This window comes from Choloepus didactylus, chromosome 14, assembly GCF_015220235.1.
Source record: "Choloepus didactylus isolate mChoDid1 chromosome 14, mChoDid1.pri, whole genome shotgun sequence".
In the NCBI taxonomy this organism is placed as follows: Eukaryota; Metazoa; Chordata; class Mammalia; order Pilosa; family Megalonychidae; genus Choloepus; species Choloepus didactylus.
In genome coordinates this window covers 89,758,449-89,774,334 of record NC_051320.1, presented here as the reverse complement: position 1 = coordinate 89,774,334, position 15,886 = coordinate 89,758,449, and the positions used below count along the sequence as shown (strand labels likewise).

At 41.6% G+C, this 15,886-nt stretch overlaps 1 protein-coding gene and 1 long non-coding RNA gene across 2 annotated transcripts in view; one reads left to right on the top strand and one right to left on the bottom strand.

Annotated features, from left to right (window-relative positions):
• The window catches only part of ZFAT (zinc finger and AT-hook domain containing), a 422,711-nt gene that overhangs the window by 257,657 nt on the left and 149,168 nt on the right, over positions 1–15,886 (top strand). Inside the window, 2 exon segments of the mRNA XM_037803015.1 lie at positions 13,257–14,338; positions 15,108–15,340. Coding sequence (XP_037658943.1) covers positions 13,257–14,338; positions 15,108–15,340 — 1,315 coding nt within the window.
• LOC119509146 overlaps positions 1–15,886 on the bottom strand; it is a 29,190-nt gene that overhangs the window by 11,132 nt on the left and 2,172 nt on the right. The gene's annotated exons all lie outside the window — the stretch shown is intronic.

The following is a 15,886-nucleotide window of genomic DNA, read 5'->3' as shown; positions in this document are numbered from 1 at the left end:
ATTGACAGTTTGGTTCATTGCCCACCATAATTTTTTCATGATATACTAACAAATATTGCTTTAATTTTATTACTATTGTTTTTCTAATATGAAATACCAAAAGCAGTATTTCTAATGTTTGTTTTTTTGTTAGCCTAGTTGTAGGTTTACGGAAAATCAATGCACTCTTCTAAGCTTACATTTCTTAAAAACTTAATACGCCTTGAAAATCTTTCATTTTCAGTACATATTTTAGAAGTTTGTGTTTGCTGTTATTTGAATACTCTAGTGTATGTAGCCAGTTTTTGCAGTGATGAACAATGTTGGGATGAACTTTCGATATGTACATCTTTCCATACTTTTTCAAGACATTATGTGGGATACATTGTTAGAGTTGAAATTGCTGTATCAAAGGATATATGTGCTTAAAAGTTTATGGATGTAGGTGAAATCACTGCCCTCCCCCCTATGTGGGATCAGACACCCAGGGGAGTGAATCTCCCTGGCAACGTGGAATATGACTCCCGGGGAGGAATGTAGACCCGGCATCGTGGGACGGAGAACATCTTCTTGACCAAAAGGGGGATATGAAAGGAAATGAAATAAGCTTCAGTAGCAGAGAGATTCCAAAAGGAGCCGAGAGGTCACTCTGGTGGGCACTCTTACGCACACTTTAGACAACCCTTTTTAGGTTCTAAAGAATTGGGATAGCTGGTGGTGGATACCTGAAACTATCAAACTACAACCCAGAACCCATGAATCTCGAAGACAGATGTATAAAAATGTAGCTTATGAGGGGTGACAATGGGATTGGGAAAGCCATAAGGACCACACTACCCTTTGTCTAGTTTATGGATGGATGAGTAGAAAAATAGGGGAAGGAAACAAACAGACAAAGGTACCCAGTGTTCTTTTTTACTTCAATTGCTCTTTTTCACTCTAATTATTATTCTTGTTATTTTTGTGTGTGTGCTCATGAAGGTGTCAGGGATTGATTTAGGTGATGAATGTACAACTATGTAATGGTACTGTAAACAATCGAAAGTACGATTTGTTTTGTATGACTGCGTGGTATGTGAATATATCAATAAAATGATTAAAAAAAAAAAAAGTTTATGGATGTTAAAACTGTCTTCTAAATACACTGGGCCAGTGGCACCCTGCTCACAGTGAGCAAGAGTGTTTCTCCACGCCCTGCCCAGTTTCTCTGTCTGTAGCTCCAGTATGTACCTGCTAAAGTAGATTAGCAAACCCTAATCACCTGAGGTCTGGAAACATTTTTTCCCAGCTGGGAGAGAAAACAAAGAAAAGGCCAGTTGCCCATGATTCCTGCTACTTTTGTAAGAGGAGACATGAATGAGAGCATAGGCTTTAGAGTCAAACAGACCTGGGTTGGCTCTTGGTGCTTCCACTTGGGTTCAGCTCAACAAGTTGAGCCCCTTTTATGTACTAGGGACTGGTGATGTCACGGAAGATGACACACCCAGCACCTGCCCTGACGAAGCTTTGACTGTTGTAACTTGACACAAGTTATTTTGCCTCCGAGCCTCTGTTACACTGGCCGTCAGAGTGTCTAATAGAGTCTGAATGTAGCTTAGTAGTGAGAAAAAATGATAGGATGTATGTAGAGTGTTTGGCACCGGTTGGACTGTCATTAAATTATATTATAATATCATTGTGGAACACTTCATTAATTAGTAGCCTCAGTCCTCTATTCTTGTAAATGTGAGCAAGTGAATTTATTGATGAAGTTGTAAAAATATTCACTCCTTTGGCCAATGTGTAATAGAATTAATCTGAAGATTATTCTGTGTCTCAACTCAGGGCAATTTGTTGAGCTTAATTAATTATTTTCACCATATTTTGTGGTCTGTTGGGGAGGGGTTCAGAGAAATGCTAATTAATTACAGGTAAATATACTCAATAGTTAATCAACAAAACTATGCTGTATTCCCACTGTCATGTGCTCTGTTAATATTTTATTTTGTAAATTATAAAATAGTTATGAAAGAAATTTTTTGCATGAGAATTTTGTTTTGTAAAATATAGATACAACATTTAAGATTATATTATTTTTTCTTCTATCAGGTATGACACATTCTTATTATATAGAAAATTTGGGAGGTCCAGAAAAGTGTATGGAAAAAAACCATTTGTAATCTCATTTACCCAAAGATAGGCACTATTAATATTTTTAATGTACTTCCTTCTAGCCTTTTTTCAGTGTATAGATTTTGTAAAATTGGATTTATATTTTATATGCAATTTTGTATCTTGCTTTTGTTTACATTATACTTAGTTTTCTTTGTTCCTTACATTATTCACTAGACCTTTTTTTTTAATATTCATTTTATTGAGATATATTCACATACCACACAGTCATACAAAACAAATCATACATTCGATTGTTCACAGTACCATTACATAGTTGTACATTCATCACCAGAATCAGTCTCTGACACCTTCATTACCACCCCCACAAAAATAACAACAATAATAATTAAAGTGAAAAAGAGCAATTAAAGTAAAAAAGAACACTGGGTGCCTTTGTCTGTTTGTTTGTTTATTTCCTTCCCCTATTTTTCTACTCATCCATCCATAAACTAGACAAAAGGGAGTGTGGTCCTTATGGCTTTCCCAATCCCATTGTCACCCCTCGTAAGCTACATTTTTATACAATTTTCTTCGAGATTCATGGGTTCTGGTTTGTAGTTTGATAGTTTCAGGTATCTACCAACAGCTACCCCAATTCTTTAGAACCTAAAAAGGGTTGTCTAAATTGTGCGTAAGAGTGCCCACCAGAGTGACCTCTCAGCTCCTTTTGGAATCTCTCTGCCACTGAAGCTTATTTCATTTCCTTTCACATCTCCCTTTCGGTCAAGATGTTCTCCGTCCCACGATGCCAGGTCTACATTCCTCCCCGGGAGTCATATTCCACGTTGCCAGGGAGATTCACTCCCCTGGGTGTCTGAGCCCACGTAGAGGGGAGGGCAGTGATTTCACCTTTCAAGTTGGCTTAGCTAGAGAGAGAGGGCCACACCTGAGCAACAAAGAGGCATTCGGGAGGAGGCTCTTAGGCACAATTATAGGGAGGCCTAGCCTCTCCTTTGCAGCAACAGTCCTCCCAAGGGCAAATCCTGTGGTAGAGGGCTGAACCCATCAAACCACCAGTCCCCTATGTCTGTGGGCATGTTAGCAACCATCGAGGTGGGGCAGGCCAATACCCCTGCATTCTTCACCAGCTCCTCAAGGGGACTCTGCATATTTTTTCCTTGCTTTTTTTTTTCTTTTTTTAAACTTTTTTTTTTAAATCAACTGTATGAAAAATAAAAAAAATTAAAAAAAACATACAATATAAGAACATTTCAAAGAGACCATAACAAGGGAGTAAGAAAAAGACAACTAACCTAAGGTAACTACTTGACTTCAACATGTTCCTACTCTACCCCAAGAAAGTTACCTAATATAGCAACATTTCTGTGAATTTGTTCCTACTATACCCATCAGAAATTAACAGACCATAGTCATTCCTGGGCATTCCGAGAACGTTAAATTTACCCACAATAGCTTATCTGTTCTTATTGGATTATTGTTCCCCCTTCCTTAATTGCTCTCTATTGCTAGTTCTCCTACATTCTACATTATAAACCATTTGTTTTACATTTTTCAAATTTCACATTAGTGGTAGCATATAATATTTCTCTTTTTGTGCCTGGCTTATTTCGCTCAGCATTATGTCTTTATATCTTCAAGGTTCATCCATGTTGTCATATGTTTCACGACATTGTTCCTTCTTACTGCCGTGTAGTATTCCATCGTGTGTATATACCACATTTTATTTATCCACTCATTTATCGAAGGACATCTGGGTTGTTTCCATCTCTTGGCAATTGTGAATAATGCTGCTATGAACATTGGTGTGCAGATATCTGTTCGTGTCACTGCTTTCTGACCTTCCGGGTATATACTGAGAAGTGCAATCGCTGGATCAAAGGGTAACTCTATATCTAGTTTTCTAAGGAGCCGCCAGACTGACTTCCAGAGTTGCTGAACCATTATACAGTCCCACCAACAATGAATGAGAGTTCCAATTTCTCCACATCCCCTCCAGCATTTGTAGTTTCCTGTTTGTTTAATGGCAGCCATTCTAATCGGTGTAAGATGGTATCTCATTGTGGTCTTAATTTGCATCTCTCTAATAGCTAGTAAGCTGAACATTTTTTCATGTGTTTTTTGGCCATTTGTATTTCCTCTTCAGAGAACTGTCTTTTCATATCTTTTGCCCATTTTATAATTGGGCTGTCTGTACTATTGTCATTGAGTTGTAGGATTTCTTTATATATGTAAAATATCAGTCTTTTGTCAGATACATGGTTTCCAAAAATTTTTTCCCATTGAGTTGGCTGCCTCTTCACCTTTTTGAGAAATTCCTTTGAGGTACAGAAACTTCTAAGCTTGAGGAGTTCCCATTTATCTATTTTTTCTTTTGTTGCTTACACTTTGGTTATAAAGTCTAGGAAGTGGCCACCTAATACAAGGTCTTGAAGATGTTTTCCTACATTATCTTCTAGGAGTTTTATGGTACTTTCTTTTATTTTGAGATCTTTGGTCCATTTTGAGTTAATTTTTGTGTAGGGTGTGAGGTAGGGGTCCTCTTTCGTTCTTTTGGATATGGATATCCAACTCTCCCAGCCCCATTTGTTGAAAAGACCATTATGACCCAGTTCAGTGACTTTGGGGGCCTATCAAAGATCAGTTGGCCATAAATCTGGGGGTCTGTCTCTGAATTCTCAATTCGATTCCATTGATCTATATGTCTATCTTTGTCCCAGTACCATGCTGTTTTGACTATTATGGCTTTATAATCTTCAAAGTCAGGGAGTGTAAGTCCTCCCACTTCGTTTTTCTTTCTTAGAGTGTCTTTAGCAATTCGAAGCATCTTCCCTTTCCAAATAAATTTGATAACTAGCTTTTCCAAGTCTGCAAAGTAGGTTGTTGGAATTTTGATTGGGATTGCATTGAATCTATAGATGAGTTTGGATAGAATTGACATCTTAATGACATTTAGCCTTCCTGTCCATGAACATGAAATATTTTTCCATCTTTTAAGGTCCACTTCTATTTCTTTTAGTAGAGTTATGTAGTTTTCTTTGTATAGGTCTTTTACTTCTTTGGTTAAGTTTATTCCTAGGTACTTGATTTTTTTAGTTGCTATTGAAAATGGTATTTTTTTCTTGAGTGTCTCTTCAGTTTGTTGATTTCTAGCATATAGAAACATTACTGACTTATGTGCATTAATCTTGTATCCCGCTACTTTGCTAAATTTATTAGCTCTAGTAGCTGTATCGTCGATTTCTCAGGGTTTTCCAGATATAAGATCATATCATCTGCAAACAATGACAGTTTTACTTCTTCCTTTCCAATTTGGATGCCTTTTATTTCTTTGTCTTGCCGGATTGTCCTGGCTGGCACTTCCAGCACAATGTTGAATAACAGTGGTGATAGCGGGCATCCTTGTCTTGTTCCTGATCTTAGAGGGAAGGCTTTCAGTCTCTCACCATTGAGTACTATGCTGGCTGTGGGTTTTTCATAAATGCTCTTTATCATGTTGAGGAAGTTTCCTTCAATTCCTACCTTTTGAAGTGTTTTTATCAAAAAGGGATGTTGGATTTTGTCGAATGCTTTTTCAGCATCTATTGAGATGATATTTGATTTTTCCCTTTTGATTTGTTAATGTGTTGTAATACATTGATTGATTTTCTTATGTTGAACCATCCTTGCATGCCTGGAATGAACCCCACTTGGTCATGGTGTATGATTTTTTTAATGTGTCTTTGGATTCGATTTGCAAGTATTTTGTTGAGGATTTTTGCGTCTATATTCATTAGGGAGATTGGCGGGTAGTTTTCCTTTTTTGTAGCATCTTTGCCTGGTTTTGGTATTAGTTGATGTTAGCGTCATAAAATGAGTTAGGTAGTGTTCCATTTTCTTCAATGTTTTGAAAGAGTGTAAGTAAGATTGGTGCCAGTTCTTTTTGGAAAGTTTGGTAGAATTCCCCTGTGAAGCCATCTGGCCCTGGGCATTTATTTGTGGGAAGCTTTTTGATGACTGATTGAATCTCTTTGCTTATGATTGGTAGGTTGAGGTCTTCTGTTTCTTCTCTGGTCAGTCTAGGTTGTTCATATGTTTCTAGGAAATTGTCCATTTCCTCTACATTATCCAGTTTGTTGCCACACAGTTGTTCATAGTATCCTCTTATAATTTTTTTAATTTCTTCAGGATCTGCAGTAATGTCACCTTTTTCATTCATTATTTTGTTTATATGGGTCTTATCTCTTTTTGATTTTGTCAGTCTCGCTAGGGGCTTGTCAATCTTGTCGATCTTCTCAAAGAACCAACTTTTGGTGTTATTTATACTCTCTATTGTTTTTTTGTTTTCTGTGTCATTTATTTCTGCTTTAATCTTTGTTATTTCTTTTCTTCTACTTGGTTTAGGATTGGTTTGCTGTTCATTTTCTAGCTTCCTCAGTTGATCCATTAGTTCTTTGATTTTGGCTCTTTCTTCCTTTTTAATATATGCGTTTAGTGCTATAAATTTCCCCCTCTACTGCTTTTGCTGCATCCTATAAGTTTTGGTATGTTGTTTTCTCATTTTCATTCATCTCTATATATTTAGTAATTTCTCTTGCTATTTCTTCTTTAACCCACTGATTGTTTAGGAGTGTGTTGTTTAACCTCCAGGTATTTGTGAATTTTCTAAGTCTCTGATGGTTATTGACTTCTAATTGTATTCCATTGTGGTCAGAGAATGTGCTTTGAATAATTTCAATCTTTTTAAATTTATTGAGCCTTGTTTTATGTCCCAGCATATGATCTATTCTGGAGAAAGTTCCGTGAGCACTAGAAAAGAATGTGTATCCTGGTGATTTGGGATGTAATGTTCTATATATATGTCTGTTGAATCCAATTCCTTTATCAGATTGTTTAGGTTTTTAGTTTCCTTATTGGTCTTCTGTCTGGTTGATCTATCTGTAGGAGAGAGTGATGTGTTGAATTCTCCCACAATTATTGTGGAAATATCAATTGCTTCCTTTAGTTTTGCCAGTGTTTCTCTCATGCATTTTGTGGCACCTTGATTGGGTGCATAAACATTTATGATTGTTATTTCTTCTTGTTGAATTGCCTCTTTTATTAGTATGTAGTGACCTTCTTTGTCTCTCAAAACATCCCTGCATTTAAAGTCTATTTTATCTGAGCTTAATATTGCTATACCTGCTTTCTTTTGGCTGTAGCTTGCATGAAATATTTTTTTCCATCCTTTCACTTTCAATTGCTTTGTGTCCCTGTGTCTAAGATGAGTCTCTTGTATGCAACATATTGATGGTTCATTTTTTTTTTTGATCCATTCTCCAATCTATATCTTTTAATTGGGGAGTTTAATCCATTTACACTCAACATTATAACTGTGAAGGGATTTCTTGAATCAGCCATCTTATCCTTTGGTTTATGTTTGTCATATATATTTTCCCTCTCTCTATTAATATCCTTTATTGTACCCATACCGAATCTCTTTAGTACTGAACCTTTCTCCATGTCTTTCTCTCCTTTCTTTGTTTCTCTGTCTGTAGGGCTTCCTTTGGCATCTGAAGTAGGGGAGGTCTCTTGTTAGCAAATTCTCTCAGCATTTGTTTGTCTGTGAAAAATTTAAGCTCTCCCTCAAATTTGAAGGAGAGCTTTGCTGGATAAATTATGCTTAGTTGGAAACTTCTCACTCAGAATTTTAGATATGTCGTGCCACTGCCTTCTCTCCTCCATGGTGGCTGCTGAGTAGTTACTACTTAGTCTTATGCTGTTTCCTTTTTATGTGGTGAATTGCTATTCTCTTGCTGCTTTCAGAACTTGTGAATATGTTCTGAATATGATCAGAATATGTCTCGGAGTGGGTTTATTTGGATTTATTCTATTTGGAGTTTGCTGGGCATTTATGATTTGTGTACTTATGGTGTTTAGAAGATTTGGGAATTTTTCCTCAACAATTTCTTTGAATACTCTTCTTAGATCTTTACCCTTTTCTTCCCCTTCTGGAACACCAATGAGTTATATTTGGACGTTTTATATTATCTATCATATCCCTGAGTTCCGTTTCGATTTTTTCAATTTTTTTACCCATTCTTTCTTTTGTGCTTTCATTTTCCATTCTGTCATCTTCCAGGTCACTGAATTGTTGTTCAACTTCCTCTAGTCTTTTACTATGAGTATCCAGAATCTTTTTAATTTGGTCAACAGTGTCTTTAATTTCCATAAGATCATCTATTTTTTTTTATTTAGTCTTGCAGTGTCTTCTTTATGCTCTTCTAGGGTCTTCTTGATGTCCTTTATATCCTGTGCCATGCTCTTCTTCATGTCCTTTATATCCCATGCCATGGTCTCATCGTTCGTCTTTAGTTCTTTGATTAGTTGCTCTAGGTACGGTGTCTCCTCTGAACTTTTGATTTGGGTGCTTGGGCTTGGGTTATCCATATCATCTGGTTTTTTCATATGCTTTAACATTTTCTGTTGTTTTGGCCTCTTGGCATTTGCTTAACTTGATAGGGTTCTTTTAGGATTTGTAGACCAATTGAAATCCTAATCTCTAATTTGTCAGATCTACAGCTTCGTGGAGTACACTTTCTCTAACTAACCCACAGGTGGCGTCGACGAGCCACCTGTTCCCCTCAAGCGTGTTCTCCCCCACTTTGCCTTTGTGGTGAGTGGGGGTGTGAGTGTTGTGGGGTCCAATTGGTGTACCAAGCTTGCTTGCGTAGTTGGTGTTGCCTGCCCTGTATATGGGGCATGTGTCAGGGCCGTAAGGGAGGGGGCAGCTCTAACAATCAAATCTCCCTGGTGTTCCTGGAGTTTTAAAGCTGCTGCAATAGTCTAATCCTTCAATTCAGTCCTGCCACAGTTTGTCTCTGCCACTGACCCACAAGTCCTTGGTATTGGCATATGGCCCCTGAAACTTGCGAGTGGGTCCCTCTTCCAGGCTTTGCACCCCCAGGTCCTCTGTTGAGGGATGGCTGTGCTGTGTCACAGGTGAGTGCCGTCCCCCCAGGGTAGTTCTGGGCTGCAGGGCTGTGTAGGGAGGCTCCCAGTCTGCTGAAATGATGGCTGAATGGGGCTTGTTAATTCACACTGCTCCACCTTCCCAACTCTGGGACAATCAGCTGAGGTTGCAGGGAAGGCTAATGTCCATGCCCAGTTTTGTTGTGTGTGCCTGTTATTTGAAGCACTTCCATCACACTGGGTTGTCTGGGGCAGCTCTGGGCTATGGGGCCAGCGATGGGCAGGAGAGTTTCCTGTCCACCAGGATGATGGCTGTGAGCGGACACCCCCCTTTTCTTGTTAAGTTGTGGTGTTTAGTGAATTTTCTCAGCCACTGGATTATTGCCTTTTGTCTCAGAGCTCTCTTTGTTCTGCTCTTGTCTTGACCTGCCCAAATGGCAAGTCTTTGAGGCTTTCTGTATTGGGCTTCTTAGAGTAATTGTTTTAGAAAAAGAAAAAGATAGGTAAAAAAAAAAAAAAAAAAAGGGGGCCCTCCTCACAGATCTAATGGGTTATTGAAATGCTAAGAGACAAAGCAATTAGGGCCATTAAGGAAAGGTCCAACGGGCAGAGAGATCAGTTTTTCTTTGGGATTTGCATATGAGCCTCAGGGCCTGAGCTTGGCCCTCCCCTTTCTATGTTCACCAGAACTCCAAAAAGCCTCCGCTTTTCTGTTTGGGTTTTTCTTGCTGTTTTTTGCTATCCCTATCTCCTCTTTGCTGCTCTGGCTGCTCTGAGATTCTCTGGTGTCTGGTGTCAGTCTATCTATGATTGGAGTTTGGATCAGTAGAATGAGTTTCCGATAAGAGCCGCCACTGCAGTTCTCCCTTCTCATTCCCAGCGCTGATGGCCTCTTCTCCCACGGGACTGAGCCTGGCAGGGAGGGGTGCGGGTCCCCTGGCCACAAAAACTTACAGATTTTGCTGATCTCAGCAGTTCCACGTTTTCATGAGTGTTCTATGAAGTATGCCCAAAGTCAGATTGCTCTGTGGTGTCCAGTCCACGCAGTTCCTGGCTTTCTACCTACTTCCCTGGAGGAGTAACTAAAACATACACCTCACCAATCTCCATCTTGCCCCGCCCCCCGACCTTCTGTTTTATAGCGATGTGCTATAACTCCATGAAAATATATTGAATCTGCTCGACTCTTGAAATTGTAGCCAATGAGATCTTTTTAAAATGCCCAACTGATTGTTACCCTTTAAGACCTCACACTGCTCATAGCAGAACTAGCCTTCAGGGCCTAGCAGGGCTCCTGCCACCTCTCCAGGCTCACCCCCTCCAGCCCCTCCAGTTCTTGTGCCCCAAGCCATCCACTCCATCTCCCGCTATCAGGGCCTTTTTGTCACTTCCTGATCTCTTGCAGGTGCCTTCCCTCTTCTAGAATGCTTCCCCTCCCCATTGCTTAGTGAACTGCTGTTCCTCCTTCAGCTCTCTGCTCAAATGTGGAGTCCTCAGGGAGGCCTTCTCTGCTCCTTGACAGGTCAGGCTGCCCTCATCCAGGCTCCTGGAGCATTGTGCCCTTTCCTTCACGGCAGGGAGCCAGTGGTCATTATCTGTCATTTTTAGGATTATTAGGCTGGCACCCATCATTCCCATGAGAAGGTGAGCTCCATGAGAGCAGGGATCATGTTTGTTTTTGTTCCTTATTGTTTTCTCCAGTGCCAAGAAGCACTTTTTTGAATGAATGAATGCATGAATGAATGAGGAAAGAATCAGCAGGCTAACAAACTATTTCCCTATGTTGGGACCTTTAAGCCATTTCCAATTCTTAACTGTTGTGAAAAATGATACAATGAACACGTTCGCTTGAATTTTGTATTTTATCTTTTGGATCGAGTCCTGGAAATGTAGTATTTGGATCAAGGGGTATGACTTTTAAATGCGCTGTCAGATTGCTTTCTAAACAGTGGGTGAGAGTACCTCTCTCACTGAGTAGGGAGCATTTGGAATAAACTAATTTAATAGGAATTGGGTGGGGATTGCATCTCTGTGTATCCATTCACAGTCGCAGTGGCTTGTGCTTGAGAGTTGAGAGTAGGTTGCTTAGCATCTTCATCACATTCACTCTCCTTGGTGGGAAGCAGAGCATTGAGGGCTTTACAGGTGTCTAATAATATAAAAAGAATCAGAGCAAGGGATTCTCCCAAGACCATTTGGATCTTGCATTAGAGGAGGAAATACTGTGATTTGTTTATTTAATTAACGTTATGAATCCAGGGTTTCCCCCTTTGGTGTTCTTTATACCAGTAAAAGGTTTTGCCTTCTGGATATCTTTGTCATCTGAGAAGTATCCAAATTAGTTTCCTTAAATCAGCCTTGGGTTTAGCATGCAGGCATATTAGCAACTTTCACATTTGAATATTTTAATTACCTCATGTGAATTGGACCCTCTGGTATTTATGGAATGCAACCCATTTACATATTTTTAATTCAAAGACAAGGCAGCTTGTGTTGATTGAACATAGTTGCATGTAGAGTTTCATAAAAACAGACTTTATAATGGCTAAAGTTCAATGGTATCTAATTAATAGCACTTAATGATTATTAGTGTTTCTATGATCCTTCTAGTATAACCCGGACACCCTGTGTAGAAGAAGTCGTTATGGCAAGAGAGGAAGTCTCATTTGGTCTCCTCTTACAGTTCCTGTCCCCCCGTGCACGTGCTGAGCCAAATGTATTTTGCTCTTTCCCTCTTGTAGTACTTCAGTGACCATTATCCTCTGACTTTGGATCCAAGGCTGGACTGTTCCAACAGCAACTAAAGGCCATTTTAGCTGCCTTCTTCATGTGGTCATATGGGAGAGGCATCTGGGGTCCGTCAGGGCTTTCAGGCAATAGGATGACTAGGGTCAGATGATCTGCCTGGGTTCAGATCCTAGCATCACCGCTTGTTAATATTATGACCTTACACAAACACACAATTCTCTCTTCTGTAAAATGGTTGTGTTATAGGGTTGGGGTTAAATACTTAGCCTAGGGTTTGGCATATTGCAGGTGCTCAGTAATTGCTAGCCGTTATTATTATTGTTGTCCCAATCAGCATACACATGGCCATAGTGAAAGAGAAAGGGTCCATGAGACAGACCATGCCCTCATTCTCTACCATACACAGTTTCTGAAATACATTAGCAGGTGACAAGTGACAATCACCTATTAATAAAAAGTGTATGAAGTTAGTAAATGACAATCCTATTTTCCCCATCTGAGTTCAAAACCAATTGAGGAGAAGGAAGGTGGAGATTCAAACATCAGTTCCATTGCTGACAGAGCTGTGGGGAAAATGGTGCAAGTCAGCAATGAGCTTTCTTTTCTCTTACTGCACTGTAGCCTGTCCACCTCTCCTGTCTGCAGGCCTTAACCGCTATTGGCCAGACTCACAGATGCCCACCTGGCTTTGTGCCTGTCGCATCACATGCTTTCCATGGACAGGTACAACCTCACGAGGAAGGGAGAGGTGGGGCCCACGAATGGTAGATCCTGTTCCAGATTCACCACTCAGGCATGTTATTTCTCTTTTCCTGAGAAGAAGCGAGGTTGTGGAGACAGGCCAGGAGTCTTTCATGAATGGGTGGCCGTCACACAAGACTTGCAGCAAAGGGAAAGAGGACGACCCTGATACTGGTTGAATGAATAGGCAAGTTTGGGTTATTAAACAGACACAAGCAGATTGCATCTAGTCTCACAGAGCACACTGAGTTCATTCCATTAAGTCTGATCCTATTAAAATACCCCAGAACATATACAGACAGGTCAGCTTTGGAGCACAGCTGGTTATGTATATGTCATGAAAGTCACATCCCTCTTCCATCTTCCTTCTCTTGGCTCAACTCAGACATCTCCTCTGTGGCAAGTTTTCCCAGCTACCTTAATCCAGGCTTGAGGTCTTTCCCCTTTTTACCCTGTACGTATTCTTACCAACACTTCCCACACTGCCCTGCAACCATTTGTCTCTTCTCTCACTAGTCTGAGCTCCTTAGATGCAGACAAGGACCGCCTCTCTCCTCCTTTATGTGCCGGGTTCATACTACGTACCGGGTCCTGCTTGTTGAATGAATGAATGAGTGCATGCATCCACCTTCAGTTGTCATTCAGTTCCCTTTTAAGCCCTTGACATTTCGTTCCTAAGAAGGAATTGGAAGTCGTTAGGAAGGTGTAAGATCTCTTGAGCTAACTGTGCTGTCATCTGTTTCCAGGCTAGGTCCCACCCAGCTCAAAATCTTCACTTGTGAATACTGCAACAAGGTTTTCAAGTTCAAGCACTCACTGCAGGCCCACCTGCGGATCCACACCAACGAGAAGCCGTACAAGTGCTCTCACTGCAGCTATGCCAGCGCCATCAAGGCCAACCTCAACGTGCATCTCCGCAAGCACACCGGCGAGAAGTTTGCCTGTGACTGCTGCTCATTCACCTGCCTAAGCAAAGGACACCTCAAGGTGCACATTGAGCGGGTGCACAAGAAGATCAAGCAGCACTGCCGCTTCTGCAAAAAGAAATACTCTGACGTCAAGAACCTCATCAAGCACATCCGTGATGCACACGACCCCCAGGACACCAAGGTGAAGGAGGTCCTGGACGAGCTCTGCCTGATGACCAGGGAGGGCAAGCGGCAGCTGCTGTACGACTGCCACATCTGTGAGCGCAAGTTCAAGAATGAGCTGGACCGCGATCGCCACATGCTGGTCCACGGTGATGAGTGGCCCTTTGCCTGTGAGCTCTGCGGCCATGGGGCCACCAAGTACCAGGCATTGGAGCTGCACGTCCGGAAGCATCCCTTCGTGTATGTCTGTTCCCTGTGCCTCAAGAAGTTTGTCAGTTCCATCAGGCTGCGTTCGCACATCAAAGAGGCACATGGGGCTGCCCAGGAGACCTTGGTCTTTGACAGCTCCATCAACCAGAGCTTCTGCCTCCTGGAGCCTGGGGGGGACATCCAGCAAGAAGCTTTGGGGGACCAGCTGCAGCTGGCAGAAGAGGAGTTTGTGTTCCAGGGGGTGAATGTCCCCAAGGAGGTGGCCTGTCCTGGGGTTGCTCAGCCTGAGGTGGGACGGAAGGAGCCAGAGGCCCCTGTGGAAATCCCCACCCCACCTGCACACCCAGCCCCGCCACAGGCTGTGAACTCTGCCCCGCTGTCCTGCAAGCTGGAAGCCTCCTCAGAGTGCCAAGCTGACACCACAGCCTTCATGAAGATCCTGGACGGTTTACAGAAGAAGCAAATGAACACTGGCTTGTGTGCAAGGATCCGGAAGGTGTATGGAGACCTCGAGTGTGAATACTGTGGTAAGGAAAGGCCGCACTGGGCGTGCCGCTGGTTGGAGCTCTGCTTCCCACAGCCCCATCCATTCCTGTCATGCTGTGGGTCACCTCGTGTTTCATTTGAGCTAATGTCTTTTTGCAAAGACTGCCTGCCAAGTGAGCTGTCCTCCTTGATGTGTAGCTAGGAGTGGGTGACCACCATGCTGCAGTTTAGTGCTTGCAGCCACAGTGATGGCATAGTTGACCATGTTGGCTTGGTCAGCTGTGCATGCAGAGGTTTATTCCACAACCTCAGAACTCTAACCAAGAAGATTCTTTCTTCTGGCACATGACAAGTTTAAAGTAGAGTTTTAAGTTGTGGCCATGTTCTAGTTGAGAAAGGTTACAGAAGTGGCTGCAGCTCCTGGTAGGGAGGCCCTGAAACTGACCCTTCAGAGTCACAATGCAAGCATGGCTTTTGAATCTCCTGGAGAGCCGGCAGCACAGGAAGTAAGAGGTCCCGCTCTGGACCTGTTATCCCAGGGGTCAGTCAAATTTAGAGGCTCTTCGATATGTGCATGTGCATAATTGGTCCTCAGATGACATTCGGTCCCTCCTTTCCCAGCTCTGATGTCATGCACAAATAGTAGCACCCTTAGTGTTTGCAACCTCCCACCTGGGAAATGTGAAAGGGTGACCAGAACAATTATGAGAGGGAGAGCAATATAGTAGTTAAAAGATGATAGTTATTTTAAAGAAATCAAATTCAGTATAAAAGAAACTTCCTTGTTCTCATGTGAAAATATTTTTTTAGGCAAACTTTTTTGGTACCAAGTGCATTTTGATATGCATGTCCGCACCCACACCCGAGAACATCTGTATTATTGCTCCCAGTGTCATTATTCCTCCATCACCAAAAACTGCCTTAAACGCCATGTAATTCAGAAACACAGCAACATCTTGCTGAAGTGTCCCACTGACGGCTGTGACTACTCGACTCCAGATAAATATAAGCTACAGGCCCATCTTAAAGTGCACACAGAGCTGGTAAGTAGCAAGCCCAAGTGGCAGCCCCATTTCCCCTGGGTGCCCATTGCTTTCTCAGATTGATACAGATGGCGTTGTCCCCGCTGCAGGTAAACCCAACATGTCAGCGTCCAGCCCCACGGACACAGGTCCTGGGCACTCAGGCTCTTCCCTTTCCAGAGGCTTCAGCCCAGGCCGCCTTTCACAGGGAGATGCTCGGATGCATTTACAAGAAGATTAGATTGAACGAACTTGCTTTCTTGGAAATTTTTTCAGGATCATAGCAGATCCACAGATTAGAGACCTACAGAGTAGAACTAAAACTAGGATTTCTTAAACAACAGTTCAAAGCATTGCTAGTAACAGGGATGATGATGCTTGCTGCCATTTAAGGTGGTTGAGAGGTTAAATTAGATAATGCAGGTGAAGTAAGAGGCCCAGTATTGGTTCACAGTAAGAGCTCAGTAAATGTCATAGCACAATGTTATTTGTTGTAAACACTGAAAGATGTCCAGAAAGCACTTTTATTTGAAGGAAAAAGGTGATTTGTTAACTCAAGGTGCTGTT